Source organism: Anolis carolinensis, chromosome 5 (genome assembly GCF_035594765.1).
Source record: "Anolis carolinensis isolate JA03-04 chromosome 5, rAnoCar3.1.pri, whole genome shotgun sequence".
Taxonomy (NCBI): Eukaryota; Metazoa; Chordata; class Lepidosauria; order Squamata; family Dactyloidae; genus Anolis; species Anolis carolinensis.
Genome location: NC_085845.1, coordinates 20441250 through 20462270, shown reverse-complemented (window position 1 = coordinate 20462270; position 21021 = coordinate 20441250). Strand labels below are relative to the sequence as shown.

General features: G+C 40.8%; 1 protein-coding gene across 3 annotated transcripts in view; it reads right to left on the bottom strand.

Annotated features, from left to right (window-relative positions):
• Positions 1–20736, bottom strand: part of grid2 (glutamate ionotropic receptor delta type subunit 2) — a 1070019-nt gene extending 1049283 nt beyond the window's left edge. For all 3 annotated transcript variants that reach the window (XR_010007023.1, XM_062983639.1, XM_062983641.1), the window contains exon 1: positions 20028–20736. Coding sequence is in view for 2 of the 3 variants with exons in the window: in XM_062983639.1 (XP_062839709.1) it covers positions 20028–20103 (76 nt within the window). In the remaining variant the exon portion in view is untranslated. The remainder of the gene's footprint in view (positions 1–20027) is intronic.
• Positions 20737–21021: the final 285 nt, after the last annotated feature.

Sequence of the window (21021 nt, the reverse complement as noted above, 5' to 3'; positions counted from 1 at the left end):
GTTCTAAGCAGATGAGATCAGATTATAAATATAATATGTAATAATTACTGTGGTATAATAATACAGAACAATATAATCTCTAAAATCAGGACAGTAAATAAAGAGCAACACTCTGAAAACAAGGGAATTCCAGACATGAAACAATCAGGGCCAGCTAACACCTCCCAACAAAGGAGTCCCCCAGGCAGGATGTAACCAGGCTTTGAAGCTCAATGCCATTATATGCTAATCAAGGTGACTAATTGCAGCATTCATACTTGACGCGCTTAGACTATTCATTGCCGTTCAACCTGGCCAACCAAGGATTGCACAAGGTAGAAAGCGGCCAGGCTTGCAAGCAGCAAGGCTTTTCAGTGCTGTTCAACCTGGCCAACAAAGATTTCCCCTAGATAGAAAACCTCCAGGCTTTGAAGCCATGAGACTACTCCATCCCATTCAACCTGCCAAAGGAAGGATGCCCCTGTATAGAAAGCGGCCAGGCTTTGAAGCAGCGAGGCTATTCAGTGCAATTGAAATTGGCCAAAAAACCATTCCCCTAGAACACAAGTACACAGTCTTCCGAGCAGCAAGCCTATTCCATTGTATTCCAGCTCACCAAACAAGGATTCCCAAAAGAAGAAAATGGCCAGGCTTTGAGGCTGCAAGGCTATTCACTGCCATTCCACCTGGCCAACAAATGATTCCCATAAGCCACAGCAATGCATAGCCGGGCACAGCTAGTACCATATATTTTACATCTGCTAATTAGAAACTGCTCTAAACCCAGGGTTTCATGTACAGTAGATCATGGTCATATCTCAATTGTCTTCCTTTTGCTTCCCAGTTCTGCATGCTTCTCTTACCTTAGTGCTGACATATTTTCCCAAGTAAGCACTGATCATGAGAGTTTATTTCCTTTTGAATTTTTTGCCCAGAGGAGAAGAAAGATTGCTAAAAACAACCCTCCGAGGAATTGTTTTAAAATGTCTTTACTATCAGTACATGTTTAATTTGTATACCTATTTTATTGGAAGGTGCTGAATAGATTGCACTCTGGCACCATGAGATGCAGAGCTAACCTTAAGAAATGGGGCTACAAAGTGGAGTCCAAGACATGTGAGTGTGGAGAAGAGCAAACCACAGACCACTTACTATACTGCAGCCTGAGCCCTACCACATGCACCATGGAGGACCTTCTTACAGCAACTTCAGAGGTACTAGAAATGACCAGCTTCTGGTCAAAGGAAATTTAGTATAGTGCCAAGTTTCTAATTTTGTGATTTTCCTATAAATTATAACTGTATTCTCAATTCACTTCTGATGTGATAAATTAATAACCTATGGACTGGGCTGTGGTGCAGCTGGTTAGTTGCCAGCTGCAATAAATTATTACTGACCAAGAGGTCATGAGTTCAAATCCAGCCCAGGTTAGAGTGAGCTCCAGACCATTCAATAGTCTAGCTTACTGTTGACCTATGCAGCCCAAAAGAGAGTTACATCTGTCAAGTAGGAAATTTAGGTACTGCTTTATGCAGGAAGGCTAATTTAACTTATTTAAGACACCATAAAACCTTCCAGCAGTGTATGGAAGAATGAGGAAGTACTCCATCAAGGACTTAGTGTCACAAGTAGATGGTGAAATGTCAGCTCCCCCTGTGGCCTGAATCAAGCATAGCAGAAGCTGGAATGTTAAATTGTCTCTGTGTCTGTCTATATATGTCGTATTGTCTAATGACATTGAATGTTCACCATGTATATGTGCATTGTGATCCACCCTGAGTCCCCTTCGGGGTGAGAAGGGCAGAATATAAATAATGTAAATAAATAAATAAATGTATATACATGGGTCACATGAACATTTCTCAGCCAGAAAGGGATCATAGGTAGAGAAAGTTTAAGAATTTCTGGCCTAGATGGTGATTATATACCTGCAAAGTTTGGCCTCGAACCAGTAGCAGGATCCATAATGTCCACAGCTTGTGAAGAATGAATCTTTTTCCATTCCCTCTTCTGTAATGTGTATGTACACATCAGTGAGGCACTTTGGGTGTCCATACAGTGATTCACATTCTGCGGAGCCAATTTTGCCATGCAATGTGATCTATAGTACAATGTGCTGATGCAAATTAAGAGCTTCTATTTTAGACTTTTCCCCAGCTTTGCTTGTGTCAACTTACTGGTCTTAAAATGTGCTGCAGCACACTTTCATGGTGTGCGTAGCCTAGCTGCCACATTTTGGAGATAGATTGAAGCTGCATTCTAGGGCCCAAGAAGTTCCTTTTTACAGATTTTTTAATGCCCACAAACCACCTTTTTTAACCTTTATGCTCAGTCTAGCTAGATTTTTTTAAAGCAGGAACAGAACTAAAAGGATGATGAAGGACTGCTGGAAAAACACAGACTTTTAATACTGGAATGAAGCTGTGTTTGTGCAGTAAACAATTGTAAGAAAACCTGAGCTTGGAAAGAATAGGATTCTTTTCTAGCCCATCTAATTGTAGTTAAGTGTGCCTACAGTAGCTGCCTCCAAAGTCTCTTACTGAGCATTTGTGAATAGCAAAATACAGTAGTAAGAAAAGATGAAAAGATATAAGTCTGCTTTCCAAAGGGGAATTATAAGAAACGTGGAAGCTGATACAAGAAAGCTTCATCCTTGGTTGCATTCTGGCAACCAGGGATCTATCTATTGCTTTCCAACTATCTTTAGGCAGTTCAGATGTTGTTCTTTACTTATGCAAAGCTTGCCTGATGTGGTTGTTGCATTTCACTCATACATAATTCTAGTTTTGCTTAAACAGTTTGCTGAAACATGATGAATTACTCTTCTTTTTCATGTAGGAAGTTGCAAAGGAGACTGCAAAGATTCACGTTGGGTTGCCAGAAGCTGGAACAACAACAAGGGCACAAACAAGGCAAGGCATACAGGAGTCAGACACAGCAAAAAAAATCTGCCTGTAAAGCTAAAGAAAATGGAGTTTATGAAAGTAACATGATGAGGGTGGGTCCAACATTTTCACCACACTCCCCCCCCATAAATGACATCACAGCTATGACCCTCAATCATGTACTGTGTTTATCACATCTCTATAAATACTGCCATTGACTTTATTTCCTTCACATCACCAGTTATCTAACCTTATGAACCCTGTGACCTTTTTCTTTGTTATGTGAAATACTGATCCTTTCTGAGAAATTATGCCTTTTGGTGATCCAGGAAGCCCCAGGACAAAGAGCCTAGTCTCAGAACATAAGTGATAGTTCCAAATAAGTGATAGCTATCAAAGGTGGCTTCTCCATGTCTCAGAAGAGATTAATCAATATCTCATTATGATACATATACAAAACATTGATGAATGCATCCGGAAAGAGTTTTGTCTTATGAGACATGCATTCGGTCATTAAACAAGAAGGAAAGATGATCATGGATTCCTGTGACAAAAGTAACACTTGCCACCTCAATGATAAGTGCCGCTGTCTCCAAAAGAAGGGAATGCAGAAAGAGGATTACTTCTGAAGAGCATATATTTTCTAGTTCATTGCAAATGCCTACGGTATTGAGAAAGAGAGAAAGAAAATGTTTCCTGAAAACCAAACCAAATTTTGGGGGGGGGGGAGGATTGAGAGGCTGCAATAACCATTTTAACAGCTTACAAGTGTACAAACTGACAATTTCAACAACACACTTGGAATACAAAGCCAACCAGGGCAAACAATCCCAGCATTCCCGGCCTTGTTTGCAAAGCACAACACTGCCTTTCAGTTTTGTGGGATTGATAGGAGACTATGAACCCAGTATTTTATAAACCACTCTTTTCTTTTCAATATAAAAAGCCAATTGACTGCAGTCTTAGGAACAGGTGGCATACAAACACACACACACACACACTTCCTGCAATTGCCAGGAGAACTTTCTTTTTTGTTTTTGCCTCTTTCAGAGCTTTTCTGTGATGATAGAACTGAAATCCCAGCCTCATGTTTCTGCTCTTTTGTTTTCTCTATGAAATACTCCCATGCCTCTTTCTAACAGAGTTTACACATACACAGTGCTGAAGGCAATTACAAATGAGCAGAAATGTGCATTGTTTTAATAAGTCTGTTGCCAACATATTCTGGTACAGCGGTGTCTTTCTGATGCTCCTAGACACAGAGACCAAGATCCTATCTGGATGCACCAGGATACTTAAAAGCAGGGGAGCACAGGCAGTAGTAACTGCTTCTTTTCCCCAGGTGAAAAACAGCCATGCAGTCTAGGGTGCATTCCTGCAACCAATCAATAGGTGGATGAAGTTGGAGCTGCACCCTGATGCCATCCATTTGCGGTTACACAACAAGGGGAAAGGTATTTTACAAGGTGATATTAGGTACCTCCTTGTGCAAAGTCCCCCATAAGTATACATATTGGCATGGCCTACAGTTATGCCACTGAATGGAAGCCACCAAATATTTTAGCATTATATTTATTTTTATATATATTATATTTCAAATCACATTTATATCCTACCTTCCAATGAGCTCAAAACAACAGCAAATGAATACATCTAATATCAATCTGCTTGCTCTAAAATCCTGTAGTCAGGCTGGCAATACAATACGAGAAGGTCTTCTCAGAAGCTGTTCTTTGGCTATGGAATACCCTTCAGTGTAAAGCTAGACTGTCCCTTTCACGGCTCTGCTTTCATCTACATTTCTTTCTAAACAGAATAATTAATTCACTATAAATTGTTCTTTTTATGGAGCACTGTGCTGTATTTTTTATCATTATTGTTACATTTTAAATTATGTTGTACTTTATAATTAGCAGTGTTTTAATTTGAATAGCTTTTAAAATTGTATTTTAACTTTTTAATCTTTTGGTTTTAGCCCAATCTTCTTTAATTTTTATGTAAGCCTCCCTGGGTTCCATGTCAAGAGAAAGTTGATTAGAATTTCTCTCCTTTATTTCCTTCTGTTAAAAGAGTAAGCTATAGGCCAGGGGAGCAGAACACCTCCCATGTATTGTGTAGCCCTGCAGATACTGGAATTAAAGTCGCATTCCCTTGATCAGATGGTAGCAAGGTGAAGTTATTTCTGCACAGAAAACAATATCCTGCATCCAGCCACCCCCTTTACTGTCAGATGATGCCAGATAGTAAAAGCAATAGTACCTATGCCTCTTTTTAGAAGGGATTTTAGGTGCCTTGATTTTTTAACAATACAAGTTGTAGTTATTGGGGAGGGGACACAAGTTTGTTTGTTTTTTGCTGATCTAAGAATACACACACACACACACACATATATATATATATATATATATATACATACATACACACACACATATACACACGCACACACATACACACACACACACACACACACACACACATGAGAGAATGACTATTATGGCATTATTCACTGCACAGAACATGGGAAGTATATTGTGACCTGAGTTCAAAACTCCTTTTGCATCCAAAAGTGGACAAAGAAAGAAAGAGTATCAGAAGGTCTTGGGTGTTGTCACATTTATCCTGAAGATAGACATGATTCTGGCGCTCCCATAATATGCTACTTAGGTGGAAGGGAGTAAAGTCGTTGTTTTGATCCCATCCTGCACTGGAAACAACATGTTTCATGTATAAAATAATGTTTCTGCACAAAGAGACCATTTCCTGTACAAAAATCACTGTTTCCTGTGCAAATCTATCACATGCAAAATTTGAGTAGAATAAATCCTGAATTGTGATTGGGCATCAGATGGATTGTTTGTGGGGAGGTCATGATAATCTTTGAAGAGCATCACTGGAAGCAGCTATTGAATTTTTAAAACCAGAGAGAAATATTGAACTCTTTAAGCAAGCCTTCCTGGAAAAGCTTAAGAAGAATTATCTACTTATTTCAAATCCAGATTTTATTACCAGCATAATGTTTAATTCATGGGCAAGACAATATAACAATTAGGATTAATTAGCATTTCTCCTGTACGTGTTGTGTAAAATACACAAAATAGCTTCCACAATTAAATTCAACATCTAAAACTTTGATTTGTGTCTTTGGCACTGTAGCAAAATACTCCTCCTACACTAGGGTCAATGTATAGTCTACCAGGAACTGGATGAGGAAGGGGTTGATATCAGAGCCGGCCCTAGGTACTTTTCAATTGTAGGTGAACAGAATTTTGGCGCCCCCCCCCCCCAAACCAATCACTGAAAAATAAAAGCGTTGGATAAGCGAAAATGTTGGATAATAAGGAGGGATTAAGGAAAAGCCTATTAAACATCAAATTACATTAAGATTTTACAAATCAAGCACCAAAACATCATGTTTTACAAGAAATCAACAGAAAAAGCAGTCTCGACTGTGCCCCCGTATGTTTTGCGCCCGAAGCGACCGTTTAATTCGCCTCATTGTTGGACCGGCCCTGGTTGATATCTTATTTGCTTCCCTTTCATTTCCTCATTCATTTTCGTTTTCAATTTCCTTTTAAACCAAGCTTGTCAGATAAACCTAGGTCAACATTCAAGAAACTTTTGGTTTTTATCTTTCTCTACCCTCCACATTTCCAATAATTCCCAATCTGTTTTGTGCTCTAGAAACACACTTTAAATTTAACTTTGCTCTTACAAATTTCATTTCCATCTGTCAACCGGCAATTGCTGAAACTACAGTGTTCAGCATACTACTATACTCCTCTAAAATAATTTTCTCACGTATAAATGTGATGATTGCTATGTTCAGATCAAGAAATGTTGCTCTTCTTGAACACTGGGTTCATTGAATAACATAATAGATCAACAGCAAAAGCATCCTGCAGGAATGCAAATGTAAAGGTAAGCAGCAACAACCCATGTGTCTATGCAGCATATCTAGATAGTTATTCATTAAGGAAAATAAGAATGATCTTACATTAATATGAGATAATGTCTTGTTTGCAGACTTATGACCACTGTAGAAAATCTGCTTGAAAATTGAGTACTAGATTAGAGAATGTTTGGTCTGATCCAATGGAAGTCTTCTCGTATTATTATGTATCCAAGAATGACTCTAGGAAGCCACATTCAACCTGCTTTGACCTCCTGTATATTTATAAAGCAGACACAGCAAACTCTTTGCTGTCTACGAGTGGTACACTAGAAGGCAAAGCAATAATGGTACAAGAAACCCAACACCCCTTTATGTCACTGCTCTTGAGAGTCTTCCTTCCTCTTCCTGTGTCCCAGGAAAACCTGAATTTTCAGTTGCTTCTCAAGGTGCTTCAATGAGAAATTTGGTAATACTTGCAAACCTCCTAGAAACTCAGCTGACCCATCATTATTGATTTCCCCTTGCTAGATGAAGCCATAGGACCTCAAGTCCTGTACAGGACCTGGCTTTTTAAAGGTATACATATACAAAAGGGAAAAATGAAAAAAAAATATAGAAGAAAGAGAAAGGGGGGATGTAGATGTGTGCACACACTTTAAAATAACACACTTTCCACACAAAAGGAAGGGTTGATACTAAACATCTGCTGAACTCACGCATAGCAATGGATTTTTACATTGTATACATAATTTAATTCAGATACATACTCATTGTATCCCATGTTTGACCTTAACCAGAGGCAGCTGGAGATTCCTTATCACTGATATAGTGAATTCATTCTGATTTTTATTCCAGACTCCAAAGTAGCTGTTTAATGTTCTGACCCTATTTTTGGACTAGAATTCAGCACCATGGAAAACTCCTTTGAAGTCTGTAATAAAACCCAATAGGGCTTCATTGCATCACTGACATGGAGGACATGAGCTTTCCTGGACATTACTATTAGGTGAAAGGAGATAGTTGCCTCAGGCAGCAAAACCTTGGAGTTAGCAGCATGATGTTATAGGAAACAGCTATGTTTCACTGTCCCACCTGTCGTCTTATGTGTGTGTCCTCAAGCAGTGCTGAGGAAAGATACAATTGTCAGTCCAGTTAGGTTTTGTGCATGGAGAAAGAGGATGCACTCTTGCTCATTGCCTCAGGCAACAACATATCTTCTACCAGCCCTGTTGTGTCTCATCTCCCTGTACGAATAAATTTTCAAAATTGTTATGTTTGTAACCGGGCCACCCACAGAGAAACAAATGCAGCTGTTCAGGAGGGATGCCTGTAACAGACACAGCTGAGAGATGTTCTATCACAATCACTATGGCTGTATCCCTTTATCTATGAATTGCCCTAGCCACATGTCATGTTCCTCATCAAAATGCTCGAGGCATGTTACATGAAGATGCTGGGCTCTGATTTGGTTTTGTAAGTGCAAAATCACCCCATGTCCAATAATTTATTCCTTTAGACAAGTTAAACAAGATGGATTCAACTTCTCTCATTTTCATCCTGACAAAACTCAGGGACATTACTACGGCAATGAGGCTTCTCTCTTCGTATCCATCATCTAAAAGGCACAGCCTGTAGCTATATTTGTCTACCAGACTCAGCTGCTATTTTGGTCCTTCTGTGACATTTAAATAGAAATGCAATCATTGCCAACCACATGGCCAGGTTCACTAGTTCCAAAGCCTTCATCACTCCCTGTCTCGCTCTGCTTCAACTACTTTCTATAGAGCAATACCGTAATCATGCCAGTCCCAGAGAATGCAGGTATTTTCAGATTTAGTTTTTAAAAATGTATGTAGGCAATTTGATTTTTCTGTGCTTGATGACTAACAACTGAATGTATGAAATGGCTCAACTGATTAGGATTGAGTTTCAAATGGTGGAAATCAGGGAAAGGAATCGTACAAAAACTTCAGTTGTTGCTGAATTGCAACATTCTTACAACATTCCTAACCAGTACAGTCAATGGTAAAGAGTGATGGGAGTTTCAGTACAACAACATCTAGAGGATAGCATGATCCCGAGCACTGGTATAAAGCACCATTTAAGCTCTATCTGTGGAATGTAGTTCACAATCACAAACCTTATCCAAATATTGCTATTATTAACTGAACAATGTGTATGTATGAATTAGCATCAATTCTATTTGCACAGCTGGGAATTATGATTAATAACCTTAGGTTGGCTAATAGTTTTATAAGCTCTGGAATAAATTGTTCCCTAGGACTGTGAACTTCGTAAACTCAGAACAAAGTTTCTTTACTACTTTTCTGATGTGTATGTGCATCCTAATCAGTTTGATTCATTTGGAACAGAGACAGGAATAATGAGAGAAGTGCAGTAAATCATAAACACACCAAAACTTATAAAATCTTGAAACTTCCCATCCACAGAAATCTTCAAGGCAAGGAAGTCAGAAAGCACACATGTCAATTTGTCTTCTCCACTCGCTGCTCGTTTTTGTATTTTTGCTGAAATTATAGGAATGAGTCTAAAATATACAATTATCCATATACAATAGTCTACTAAGATGTTATGCTACTCTATCCTCTTGTGTGCTGATATCCTTCATTTTAAACATATTTAAATGGAATATATTTAAACTACAAACTCAGGCTGATTAAATTAACTCAAAACCAATGTTGTCTTCCTCTAGAAATTCTAGAAATTGTACTTCTTAAGAGAAGAAATATGAATGGTTAGATTATAGTCTGAAAATGTCCTTACTAAACTTCAATTCCTAGGTTGGTTTTGTCAACATTATTGTTAATATGTGCTTTCATGCCATTTCTGACACATGGCAACCCTACTGTGAACCTATCATAAGGTGTTTTGATAAAAAAAAATTTAGACTGAGTTGCCTTTGTTTTCTTTTGAGAGTGTGACTTGCCTAAAGTCAGTCAGTGGGTTTCCATGGCCAAACAGGGATTCAGCTCTGTAATTCAAAGACATACTCCAATTCTCAAACCATTATACCACACTGGCTTTCATCAAGATTGCAGTAAGACATTGATAATTATGGACATTTTGAGTGTTCAGGGGCCCCTCTAGATCCATGTCATTCCCTATGAACAAAAAGCAGTGATATGAATGTAAACATAAGAATCCATGCATATGTTACTAGCATTAAATAATATTGGTTGTGATCATCCTCATTATTTAGAATGTGCAGGGGATGGCTCACTGAATATTTTTCATAAGGGGCTTTCAATTTGGACACAGGAAAAAGCTTGTTTTATAAATGGAAATTGCTCACAAAATGGGAGAACTTGTCACTATCTTTGGCTGAGACTAGTGCAGTGATTCTCAACCTGTGGGTCCCCAGCTGTTTTGGCCTACAACTCCCAGAAATCCCAACCAGTTTACCAGTTGATAGGATTTCTAGGAGTTGAAGGCCAAAACATCTGTGGACCCACAGGTTGAGAACCACTGGACTAAATTCCCCCGTCAGGTATGCTAAGGCCAGCTTTCAATTTCTTTCAAAAACTTCATGACTTTCAGGTTTCAGATTGCTAGAAATCTTCTAGCTTGATATGATTATAGCACATGTGAAATATTGCTGTCCTATTGGCAGCATCAAATGGAAAACTGTTTGAAAACTACATTACCAGTTTCTATAGGTTAGCAAAAGACTTCCCCCCTATTTCCAATTCACCTATATTTACTAGTTGCCAATCAGTATTTCCCAAATTCTACACCTCCTTCTTCTGCAGTTAAAGTTAACTAACTCCCTTGCGTGTCACTGTTAAGAGATAATAAGCTTTACCTTGTCTAATAAGCATTGTCCTGTCTATTGATGTAAATTGGAACAACTGAATGATTTATTAGATTTATTTATGAGGGTATTTGCTAGATCATTTTTTTCTGAGAGGATAAACTCATGACATTTAAGCATGCAGTAAACTAAAGTCTTTACATCATCACAAACTTGAATTACATGAAATTGAATTACCCTAAGTACTCACATATATGTCTAGAAATTCTAGCCAAAGAATCCTAGTTGATATCCCAAAATACCTGATCATTAATCAATGTGAATACTGTATCTTAATTCTTATATTTTAAAAAGAGCCACCTATTTCTGTGAGGAGAGTGGCAAAAGGGAAGAACTGAAGCTGTCCCAGAAGAACAGACACCAATCCCTCTAATCTCTCTACTGTGTCATCACTTCTGGCCTTTTTGATGGGGAAATAGTGGCAGTTGTTAAGGGAAGCTGGCTTTCTGGGGTGGGATTAGTGCTTTTCCCTCTTCACTGAATGACCTTCAAATTAGCCACAAGTCATATTCATAATTTTCCCACAACTTGCACATGGTCAACTTGTACTCTCTTCCCTATTCCAGCAATTTTGTAAGTACAGAGTTAAGTATGGGACTTCTGAATCCATTGTGTGTTGCAGCATCACTTCCTCTGTCCAAACTCCTCCTAAACATACCAGGGAATCTACGGACCCTTCCATATAGGCATATAATGTGGCTTAGTACAGGCTTCAGCTATGCCAAAGCTACCTGAACCAGTGGGGACATGATCCTGTGGGGACATGATCCCACATAGAGATCCAGGATGGCCATCCCACTGCCTTAACATCCTGCTGCAGAATGTGGACTTTCTCTGTGATTTTTTAAAACTGGTGTCCAGCTCCATAAAGTAGCTTACCCAAGTTTAATCTCATTAGCCTATGTATATTGTATGGATGCAACCTCACCCTCTGATCCCTTCCCCTCAGAGATGAAGAGACACAACTGGGATATGGGAACCCCATTGCTCTCCATGATGTGAAAAGCTGGATTTTGGTCAGGAAAAATCAGGGAGAACTACACTGACCATATAATGCAGTTTCAAGCTGCATTGTAAGGTAGCGTATAAGGGGTCTTTGAAAAGAAGCACTGCCTTTCAGGAGTGTTGATGTTGGTTCTCTCTCCCTTCCCTCCCTCTTCCATAACCTGTAGTAGACTTTTAAATCACTTTTACAAGTCTTTCTGCTTCTTTCAGACATCAATCTGCCTCCATCTATCGCTGCCTCATGATGTTGCCTGAAATAAGTCATTTCACCCTGCTTCAGGGTCGTCCTGTGAATTTCTTGTTTCTGGAAAAGATCATTCACTTAAATGAAGTTTTATGTAGTCATTCTTTCAGTAACCAGCTCCTTGAACTTCATGTAGTGAGTTAAAGGTAGAAGGGTCATATGGAAGAAAACTAATAGCTGTGTCCTAAGTCCTGTATACTATGGTAACTAACACAGATAAATTGCTTAAACTGACCAAAGGATGTTTGAAATGGACCACAAATTGCTTTCTAAATAATAATTTGACTTGGGATCAATAGACTTTTGTCCAGTTCACCTTGACTAATTGTTAGTAGTGATAGTGACAGACTTTAGAATGGAGAGGTTTGAAAACTAATTTGTTCAGGTTTGCAGAACACTGAGCCATTAAGAACTGAGCCCAAACTCTCCTCAAAGTCTGGCCTTGATTTCTAACAGCCTTCTCAGTGCCAAATCACTGGCACATGCTTCCCCCATTTCTTGGGGATACAATAGTAAATACCTTTATCTTTAAGATCTGGATATCCATATGGAGCATGGAAATTTCTCCTTCTTCTCATTATGCATTTATTACTTTCCTCTCCTTGCTTCCTGGATCCATCTATTTTGCTAAAGGGCATTTAAACTATATTTTTAATTCTCTATTACAATTTTCATTCTCTGATTTGACCATATTTTCACCACTGTTCCATCTGTATATTACATTCAAAATTCTGTGCCCACTTTATCATATCGTCTTTAACTTGTTACAATTTTACAAAAGTCCATACACCTTACCAATGAAATGTTCATCATCTGAGCACAATTGCATCTCAAATTCTGATTTATTCAGGTCCAGACTGTACATTTTCTTATCCATTTTAAGTCTTTCAAATACTTGTTTGTAAGAATACTATTGAAAATGGCAGCTTTCTATCAATAATGGTTTGTTTGACTTAATTCAATATTGGCCCTGGCCAAGTTTCAAAAAGTCTTGATAAAACAAACCACATTTCTTTTGCTGTTGTTTCCTTCCTTTAAAATGCTTCTTGGGTTCAAACTCAAAGTGGCATTTTAGGGAACAACCTAAGTTTTCCTTGTTTCCATATTCTTAACCCATTATATCTCAAGAAATTATTATTAAACTCAACATTCGGTTTAGCTTGATCATACCATAAATATTCATGCCACCTGAATATCAGGTCATGCTTTCCAAATATGTAATAATCACAGCTTCCAGAACTGTCATCAACATAACCATGGGCCACCCACATTAGAGAAGTCTGGCATCTGGAACCAAGAAACCACAATTATTCCAAGCACAAATGCCACCAACATAAAATATAAAAGTAGCCATACATTGGCATTCAGAGATGGCATTGTCATCTGCAAGTTCCTCAACTAAAGCAATATTTTCATATGTTTTCCAAAACAAAATGACAATCAACAGACATTTGGTCATTATGAGAGTTATTGTGATGTATTTCAGGTCAGCCACAGGCAAGAGGAAGACCTAAACCTATTAACTAGAATTATGCTTTACCAAGAGAAATTCTCAGTGGATTGTGCCCTATATAATCTATCTGATTCTGGATGCATCTCTTGCTCTGAGTGCATTTGGCTACAGTTTGACACAAGTAACTAGACTGCATAGGAAAGCAAAGCATTCAATGATATTGTTCCTCCAGTATGGTTCAGTTAGAATTTGACAGAACTCTCCCTAAAACAATGCTCCAACAGTTGCATGGCAAGGAGTAATTAGTTGCACCACCGTGGCTGTTTTTAAGCAAGGAATTGTGCTCAATGTTTTGGAACTGAGGCCCCTTCTACACTGGGATTTAGAACAGTGTCGATCCAGCCTTAGTTTCGAGGGAAATACTTGTTTGGACTACAATACACACGATCTATGAGTCATTCTACGTTTTAGTCTGAGGCAACTGATAAAAATTGTCAAAAGTTATTAATGAGGAAGAACGTTAAGATTTCACCTTGTTTATCCCTACAGGGAATGGCAAGGTTTCACCTTGTTGAGTGAATTGCCCATGGAAGGTATGCCATTCACAAACAAAAACTGCTGATAAAAATATGCTTTAAGTGCAATTCAGAAAGAAACTAAAAAAAATTCCCAGACAAATCATCAGAGGAAATTGGAAGGGAGCTCAAGGTCTTTATAAGACTTAGAAAATTCCTCAGGGAAGTTTCAAAAACATTCCTATCAAGCACTAATTGAAACTAGTTTGAAATTTATATTGGAAGGAAGGAGGAAAAAGGAAGCTCTGACAATTTCTTTATAGAGATTTGTGGTATCATCCCTCAGGCCTGACTGACCATGGATAAAGAGCAATGTCTGTCTCCCAGGTAGCTATCAAAGGCAAATGAAACTTGCTAGAAAACATAACATCATGAATCACAACCTGATTTTAACTTTGCTATGATTTCCCCTATGAAGATACTTTTTATTTAGAGTGTAGAGCATAATCACATACAACTAAATAACAAGGCATTCCTACATAGGAAGACATTCTATATAGCAACTACATAGCATGACGTTGCTAGTTCTTTATCACTAAAACCTTTGAGAATGCACAGAGTACATTCAGGTCATTGAACAACAGCTAAGTAATGATATAAAATTCCAAGACTAGGGACAGGATTTTTCATGAAAAGCAATTATGGATTAAATACTTTAGGTTTCACATATTCGTATTTTTAAAAAATTAAAATCAATTCTTTTAAAGTTTTCATAACATTATGTCTTGAGATGTAATAGCACCAGACAGCCAGATACATTTGTATGCATTCTTTTAATATTTTGCTTTGCCTGCTTATTTTTAGTAACTACTGCTGCAACCCTATACACACTTACCACAGAATAGTGAAAATCTTACTGAACTCTGAATATAGTTTATAGTAAACACCCACAAGGCAAACTAACATAATGAGAAACTGGAAGGCAAAGAATACAAATCCACTGTTGCCAGTGTGTGGCTTTCATTGTGTTGGAAATGAGCTCGCAAAGGATTTACACCTGGCCACTGTGGAAACGGAGTATATGCTTCAGCAGCACTTGTTGATTCCACCTTCAAAACACCTTCCTCCATCTGAAAACTGCATCATATTTCCTTATGCGTAAGAAAACAGAAATCTCATAGTACTTTGAGGTCAACATGAGCAGACAGCTATATATTCCTAAATATTAAACCACAAGAACCCCACACAAATGGTGCAATTGGCTGGAAATGCTACCTAATCCCAGCTTAATTAAATCAGTGTTGTTGACTCCTGTTGTGCTGAGGAAATGAGTCTAGGACAAGCAATACATAGGGAAAAAAACCAGTGTTGCCAAACTGAGAAACTTTGGAACTTTTGTATAAACCAGAGCAACTTTTTGAATACCATCATAAAACACAATATCATTGCCATTCCACTCACAGCATTTTTGAGTTCTCCCTACAGCATACAGATCATTAATGAAACTTCCAAGCAATCAAGTAATGCGAGCCTGATGAAATTATTCAATCAATGTATCAGTTCAAGGAAGTGGTATGAAACAGAATTGCATCATTTCAGTATGTTTTCCCCTGTACTCCTCCGTGCACCCCATACCCCAATTCCTTCCTTTTTATATATTCATGCTGAAATTGCAGGGGAGCTGACTATTTTGAGTATCTTCTTAAGCATGCTTGATGTAGTCAGGAAGACTAAACTGCCTGCTTTCATCTATAACAGTCAAAACAGCAGAAACTCATGAACTACTAGACACAGACTATCCTATAGATGTCCTACAAATGCCTATGGCACACATGAATCAGAGGATCTAATCTATAGAAGATAATCTACATTTGGTTTGATACAATACCCTAATATATTAGCCATATTTCTTGGCATCCCCTCTTGTTGTGGTTGACTAACAGGTTGTTTGTTTCTACAGACATGCATTCTTAAAAGGCAACCTTTGTGATAAATTTATGAATAAGAGTCCTCTATGTGCAGTAGAGCAAATCAGTTTTACTAAGAGAATGAGTAACACAGACATAGTAGCTTCTGTGCTATTTGCAAATCCCCAGCTTCTTTTTTCATGCCACACACACGCTCTGTCTGTGTATGTGTGTGAGATGCACTTCCTTTTGCACACTTTTATAAACATGATGGCATTGAGAAATAACACCCCTGCCTTCACTCCAGCTGAAATGACTGCAATAGCTGCTGTCTCTTTTCTTTTCATCCATGATGTTTTCACCTCCTCTTTCTTCTCTGCCTTACAAGATACTCATTCAGAAACACTGCAATCTGTTCACTCCTTTGGATTCTTTATTTAAAGGAAAAAATATCTCCTGGAAATTAAAAATGAACTGAAGTGGCTTTTCATCCTTCACGTTTGAATATGCTTTCTGAAGTATAGTTTTATGAAATACACACACACAAGCACACTAAAGCCAAAACTCTCTCATATAATGTTTTCAGTGTCAGAAGAATAGAGAGAGACTTCTTTTGGCTTTTGAAAAAATGCTGAGTTTAGCTGCTGACCTAGTTTAAAATGAAATTGTTGCTTGTTTCAGCCTACTTATTTGCTATATGCTGAAAAGGGGGGAAGGGTGCAGAGATGACAATTATCAATTTGCCAGATTCATGTAACAAACCTATCTACAAAAGAGCTAATCCCCTTGTCAAATGTATTAATTGTTTTTTCCAAGTGAAATTGTCTGAGAAACAGCAGAACAATTGGGTTCTCCTCCCCCACCCTTCCCTTTTATGTTTACTGGATGCCCATATCTACTTTTACTGCTGGGTGGATTAAAAAATGAAATAAAATAAATTACATAGTGCTGTATTTGCCTGTTATAAATAATTAAGCTAGGCATCCAGTAAACATAAATAGCAATTAATGTGAAGAGAGACAGAGAAGGAACTCTTTGATGTGAAACCACAGAGCAACAGTGCATGCAACTGTTTGCTTAATGAAAAGAGAGGACAAGAGTGTCTGCTCCAGGAATCCCCCTCCTCCATTCACAAATACACTTGGCCCTCTATATCCACAGATTCTGGATCCATGGACTCAATCATCCAAGGCCTGAAAATATGCCACCCACAATCCAAATATCAAATCTTGATTTTGCCATCTGAATAAGAGACATTGTTATATACAAAGGGCGTTGAGCATCCATGGATTTCAGTGTTCACAGAAGTCCTGGAACCAAACCCTAGTAGATAGCAAGGACCCACTTTAGCAATAAGATAACATTTCCAAGTTCAGGATCATTCAAGTCATAAATGAAGGGTGCAGTTTAGGCAATCCTCTTGTTTGCTGTGATATTTGAGTGTATGGTAAAAGTTTATTTTTTTTTACTGGACTCACATTTGTGCTTCCTGGTAAGATGTCCACATCCAACAGACTTTAGAGCTGGAGCATAAAGTATTGTTACAAAGGGATACATCTTTCCCACCTTTTAATAAATCATGAATTCAAACAATAAGTTTCTGAATGCTTGGTTTTGATGTAAGGAGTTATACTACTCTCTCTGTATGGATGTGCCTTCACGTTGCCTGTTGATGCACGGCAAGCCTTTGCATATCATAGGGTTTTCTTAAGCAAAAAACACCCAGAGAGGCTTGCCATCTCTTTCCACAGTTTCCAGGCATATTTGTTGATTGGTTGATTGATTTGCATCCCTGCTTTCTCCCAATGTGGGATCCAAAGAAGCTTATAAGGTAAGATAAAACAAAATAGCTAAAAGAATATATACATTTAAAAATATAGCAATTCATCCCAGTCCTTTCTCTCCTGAGAAGTCCTTAAGTTGTCCCTCAAACTGTTGTTTCCAGAACCTTTTGGAGTTTTAACCAAAGAAGAAAGATGCCTCTCACACAGTCTATAGAAACATTGGAGGAAGCCAACTCAGGGTGCTTCTACACAGCAGAATTAATGCAGTTTGACAGTATTTTAACTGTTGTATCTCAATGCTATGGAATCCTGAGATTTTAAGTTTGGCAGAGAAGGCTAAAGACCCTATGAAACTACAATCCATAGCACTAAACCCTAGCAGTTACAGTGGTGTGAAACAGCATTCACTGGATAGTCTACACGGAGGCTGAGTCTAGGAAAACATATGCTACAGGCAGACAAGCATTCTTTCTCTCACCCTGGACATCGACAGATATATAGACCCCACTTGCCTAGTTTCCAACAGACCTCACAACCTCTGTGGATGTGGGCAAAACCTCAGGGGAGAATGCTTCTGGAACATGGCCATACAGCATGGAAAACTCACAGCAACCCAGTGATTCCAGCCATGAAAGCCTTCCACAATACTTATGCTCCAACTTTTTCTCTCTCAAAGTTGCTACAGAATCCCTTTTGTCTAAGTTGGGAAGGATACTGTGGTTCTAATCAGCATTCCTATCCTGGTAAAGGACTCAAACAAGTTTCCATGTGTGATTGAGTATTGGTTGAGCACCGTTGCCCTCAGAAATGGTCCTCAGAAACTCCAGTTTGACAAGAAGCTGAGCAGGAGGAGAGCTTTCCCACGTCTTTCCTCCATCTCCCCATGCCCCCCCCCTTCCACAAACAGCCCTTGATCTTTATCTCAGAAACAGCACATTACAATCAAGGGTTGGCAGACATGTTGACAAAGGAAGAGTCTCTCCAAGTCAAAACAAATGGCTCTCGGCAGTCACTAGGTTGGAGCTGGTGGGGGTGTTGGGAAGGGGGTGGGGAAGGCGGGGAAAGGTGGGGCGGAGGGGAAGCACCTCAGCGCAGGATGCGCACCCAAAGGAGGAGAGACTTCGCTTCTTTGCTCACACCTGAGAGCCTCCAGCAGTCCTTGACCCTCTGCCATTCCCTCTCTCCTCCCGGCAACAAGGGGGTGCGGAGGCTGCCCTTCCCTTTCGCAACCTCCTCTTTCTTTAGTCATTTTGTTCAAAAAGGAAAAAAAACCTTGGAAGCCCAAGAGCCCCGTTTCCCCCCGTTGGCGCGTGTGCTGCTTGCCAAGCAGTCCCGTGAGGAGGAAACGCAGCGGCACGCTCTCCATTCTCCACTCACAACGCACACAAATATCCCTCTCCCCTTCCCCGCAGCTTTTCGCCACTAGTATAGATGACTCCCCTTGAATAGCACATATCCGGGGGGAGGATTGGAACCCCCTTAAACCTGGGAGGATGAAGGATGAGAAGGGGGGTTTATTTCTTTATTTGCCTAATGGTTTCCTGGCAGGGCTCGGGAATGAGGCGAGAGACGCCAATGCGTGTCTGTGTGTGTCTCTCTCTCCGTCTCGCAACCTCCTCTTTCCCTCCGCGGAACCCAAAGACCCTTTTTGGCTCTTCCTCCGTGCGTGCCCGAGAGGCCCCGCGTGGAGCAAGAGGCTTCGGCGGGAGGGGGGAAAGGAACCGCTCTTTTTAACTCTTCCTTTGCCAGAGCTCAGCTTCCTCGCAGGAAGTGCGGCGAGGAGAGAGACAGAGAGAGAGAAGGCAAAGCCAGCCCCTCGCCGCACGTTTCCCTCAGAAAAACGCTATTTTCCGTCCCCTGGAAGCGGAGGTTTGGAAGGATAGAGCCAATGCCAGGTTGTGTGTGTGAAGGGAAAGAACCCCACGGAAGGGGAGGGGAGGGAAGCGAATGAGGAAGGGATAAATAAATACACCCCCTCCCCTTTCTCTCTCTCTCAGCCTCCCTGTCAGTAGAATGAAAGCCCTCACGTTGCCAAACCACCTGTTCCTCTAAAAGGGGGGAGCGTGGCGTTTGAAGGGAGAGAGGGGGGACGACGAGGATCCGCGTCGCGTGAGTGGGCGCGTCCGCGCGAGCGACTCTTCCTCGCGAGTGGGGAAACGGGAAAGAGGGAGGGAGGGAGGGGAAAAAGAGAGGAGGGGGAGCCCGGCTTCCCCAGCTCGGCCCCAACTACAGCGGTGGGAAGAAGCCTGAGGCGAAAGAGATGCTGCAAAGGGATGGCAAGCCAACTCGGTCTCTCTCTGTGTGTTTACCACCATAGTCTGGGAGAAAAAAGCTTGAAGTGGGAGAGCGAGAGAGACACACATACGTATTGAAACACAGTCCCCTCTGTTGCCCACACTTTTCAAAGCCCCCAGTAACACAACACAACACCACCACCTCAATGGAAGAATTAAAAAATGGAGAGGATGGTTAAGGATGGAAAGGAAGGAGGGAGAAGGGAAAGGAGAGGAAGGCACCAGCCTCGCTCTTACCGATATGGATGATGGAATCTGCCCAGGCTCGAGTCCAACAGACGGACACCAGCAAAGCGAGGGACCAAACTTCCATCTCCGGCGGAGGAGAAGCGCGGGAGGCGGAGGAAGGAAGGAGGAAGGAAGGCAGGCTGCGGGGAAAAGCTGGTCCGGACGAGGCGGAGACCCTCGGAGTTTGGAGTTGGAGGCGCTGTAATCCCGGGCGGGCGGTTCGGTTCCTCTTCCCCAAAGGGAGCCCAGCCGCCGAGGAGAAGCAGAGCCCGCGTCACTTGGGGGGCCGACCGGGCCTGGGCAGAGCGGCGGGGAGTTGCTGCAGCAAATCCATCCAGGGACCCCCTTTCTTCCTTCCTTCCCCCCTCCCTCCCTCCCACTGCTCCTCCGGAGAAGAAGGGGCAACAACCTCTGCCTTCTTCCTCCTCTTTCCTCCTCTTCAAACCATCCTGATCCTTCTCAAAAGCGTCGTCATAATGATGATTGTATTTCAAAAGCCGGGGGTCTTCTCAGCGGCGGGCAGGTAGGCGTCGGTGCCGAGCGGGGAGGCAGGAAGCCACATCCGGATGCTAATGCGCGCTGGTTTTTCCCTCCGGCGGCGATCCGCACACGGAGAAAGCCCAAGACAACTTGCCACCCTGGCCCCACCGAGGGCGGAGAATGATAATGATGGTGGTGGTGGAGGTGATAGTAATAATAATAATGCCGATAGAGCCCTCTTTGCTATCTCCAAGGCGAGGGACCCCCAAAGTCTGCGCTTGTTGTGGAGGTGAGCGCGCACTCCGCCTCCAAGCTCCCTCCCGCCTTGGCCCAAAAGGTAAGCTGCCAAAAATCAACCCCACGCAGGCGCCAAACCCCCTCCAAGCACCCCAAAGTGAACTTCAAAGCCACAACTGGGGGGGACGATGCGAGGCAAAGTGGATCTCCGCCCCGCTTCCAAAAGGAGAACCACCGAAATGGGGGAATAAGGGGGGCGGCTTTGGGCTGCTCTCCCTCCCCTCCG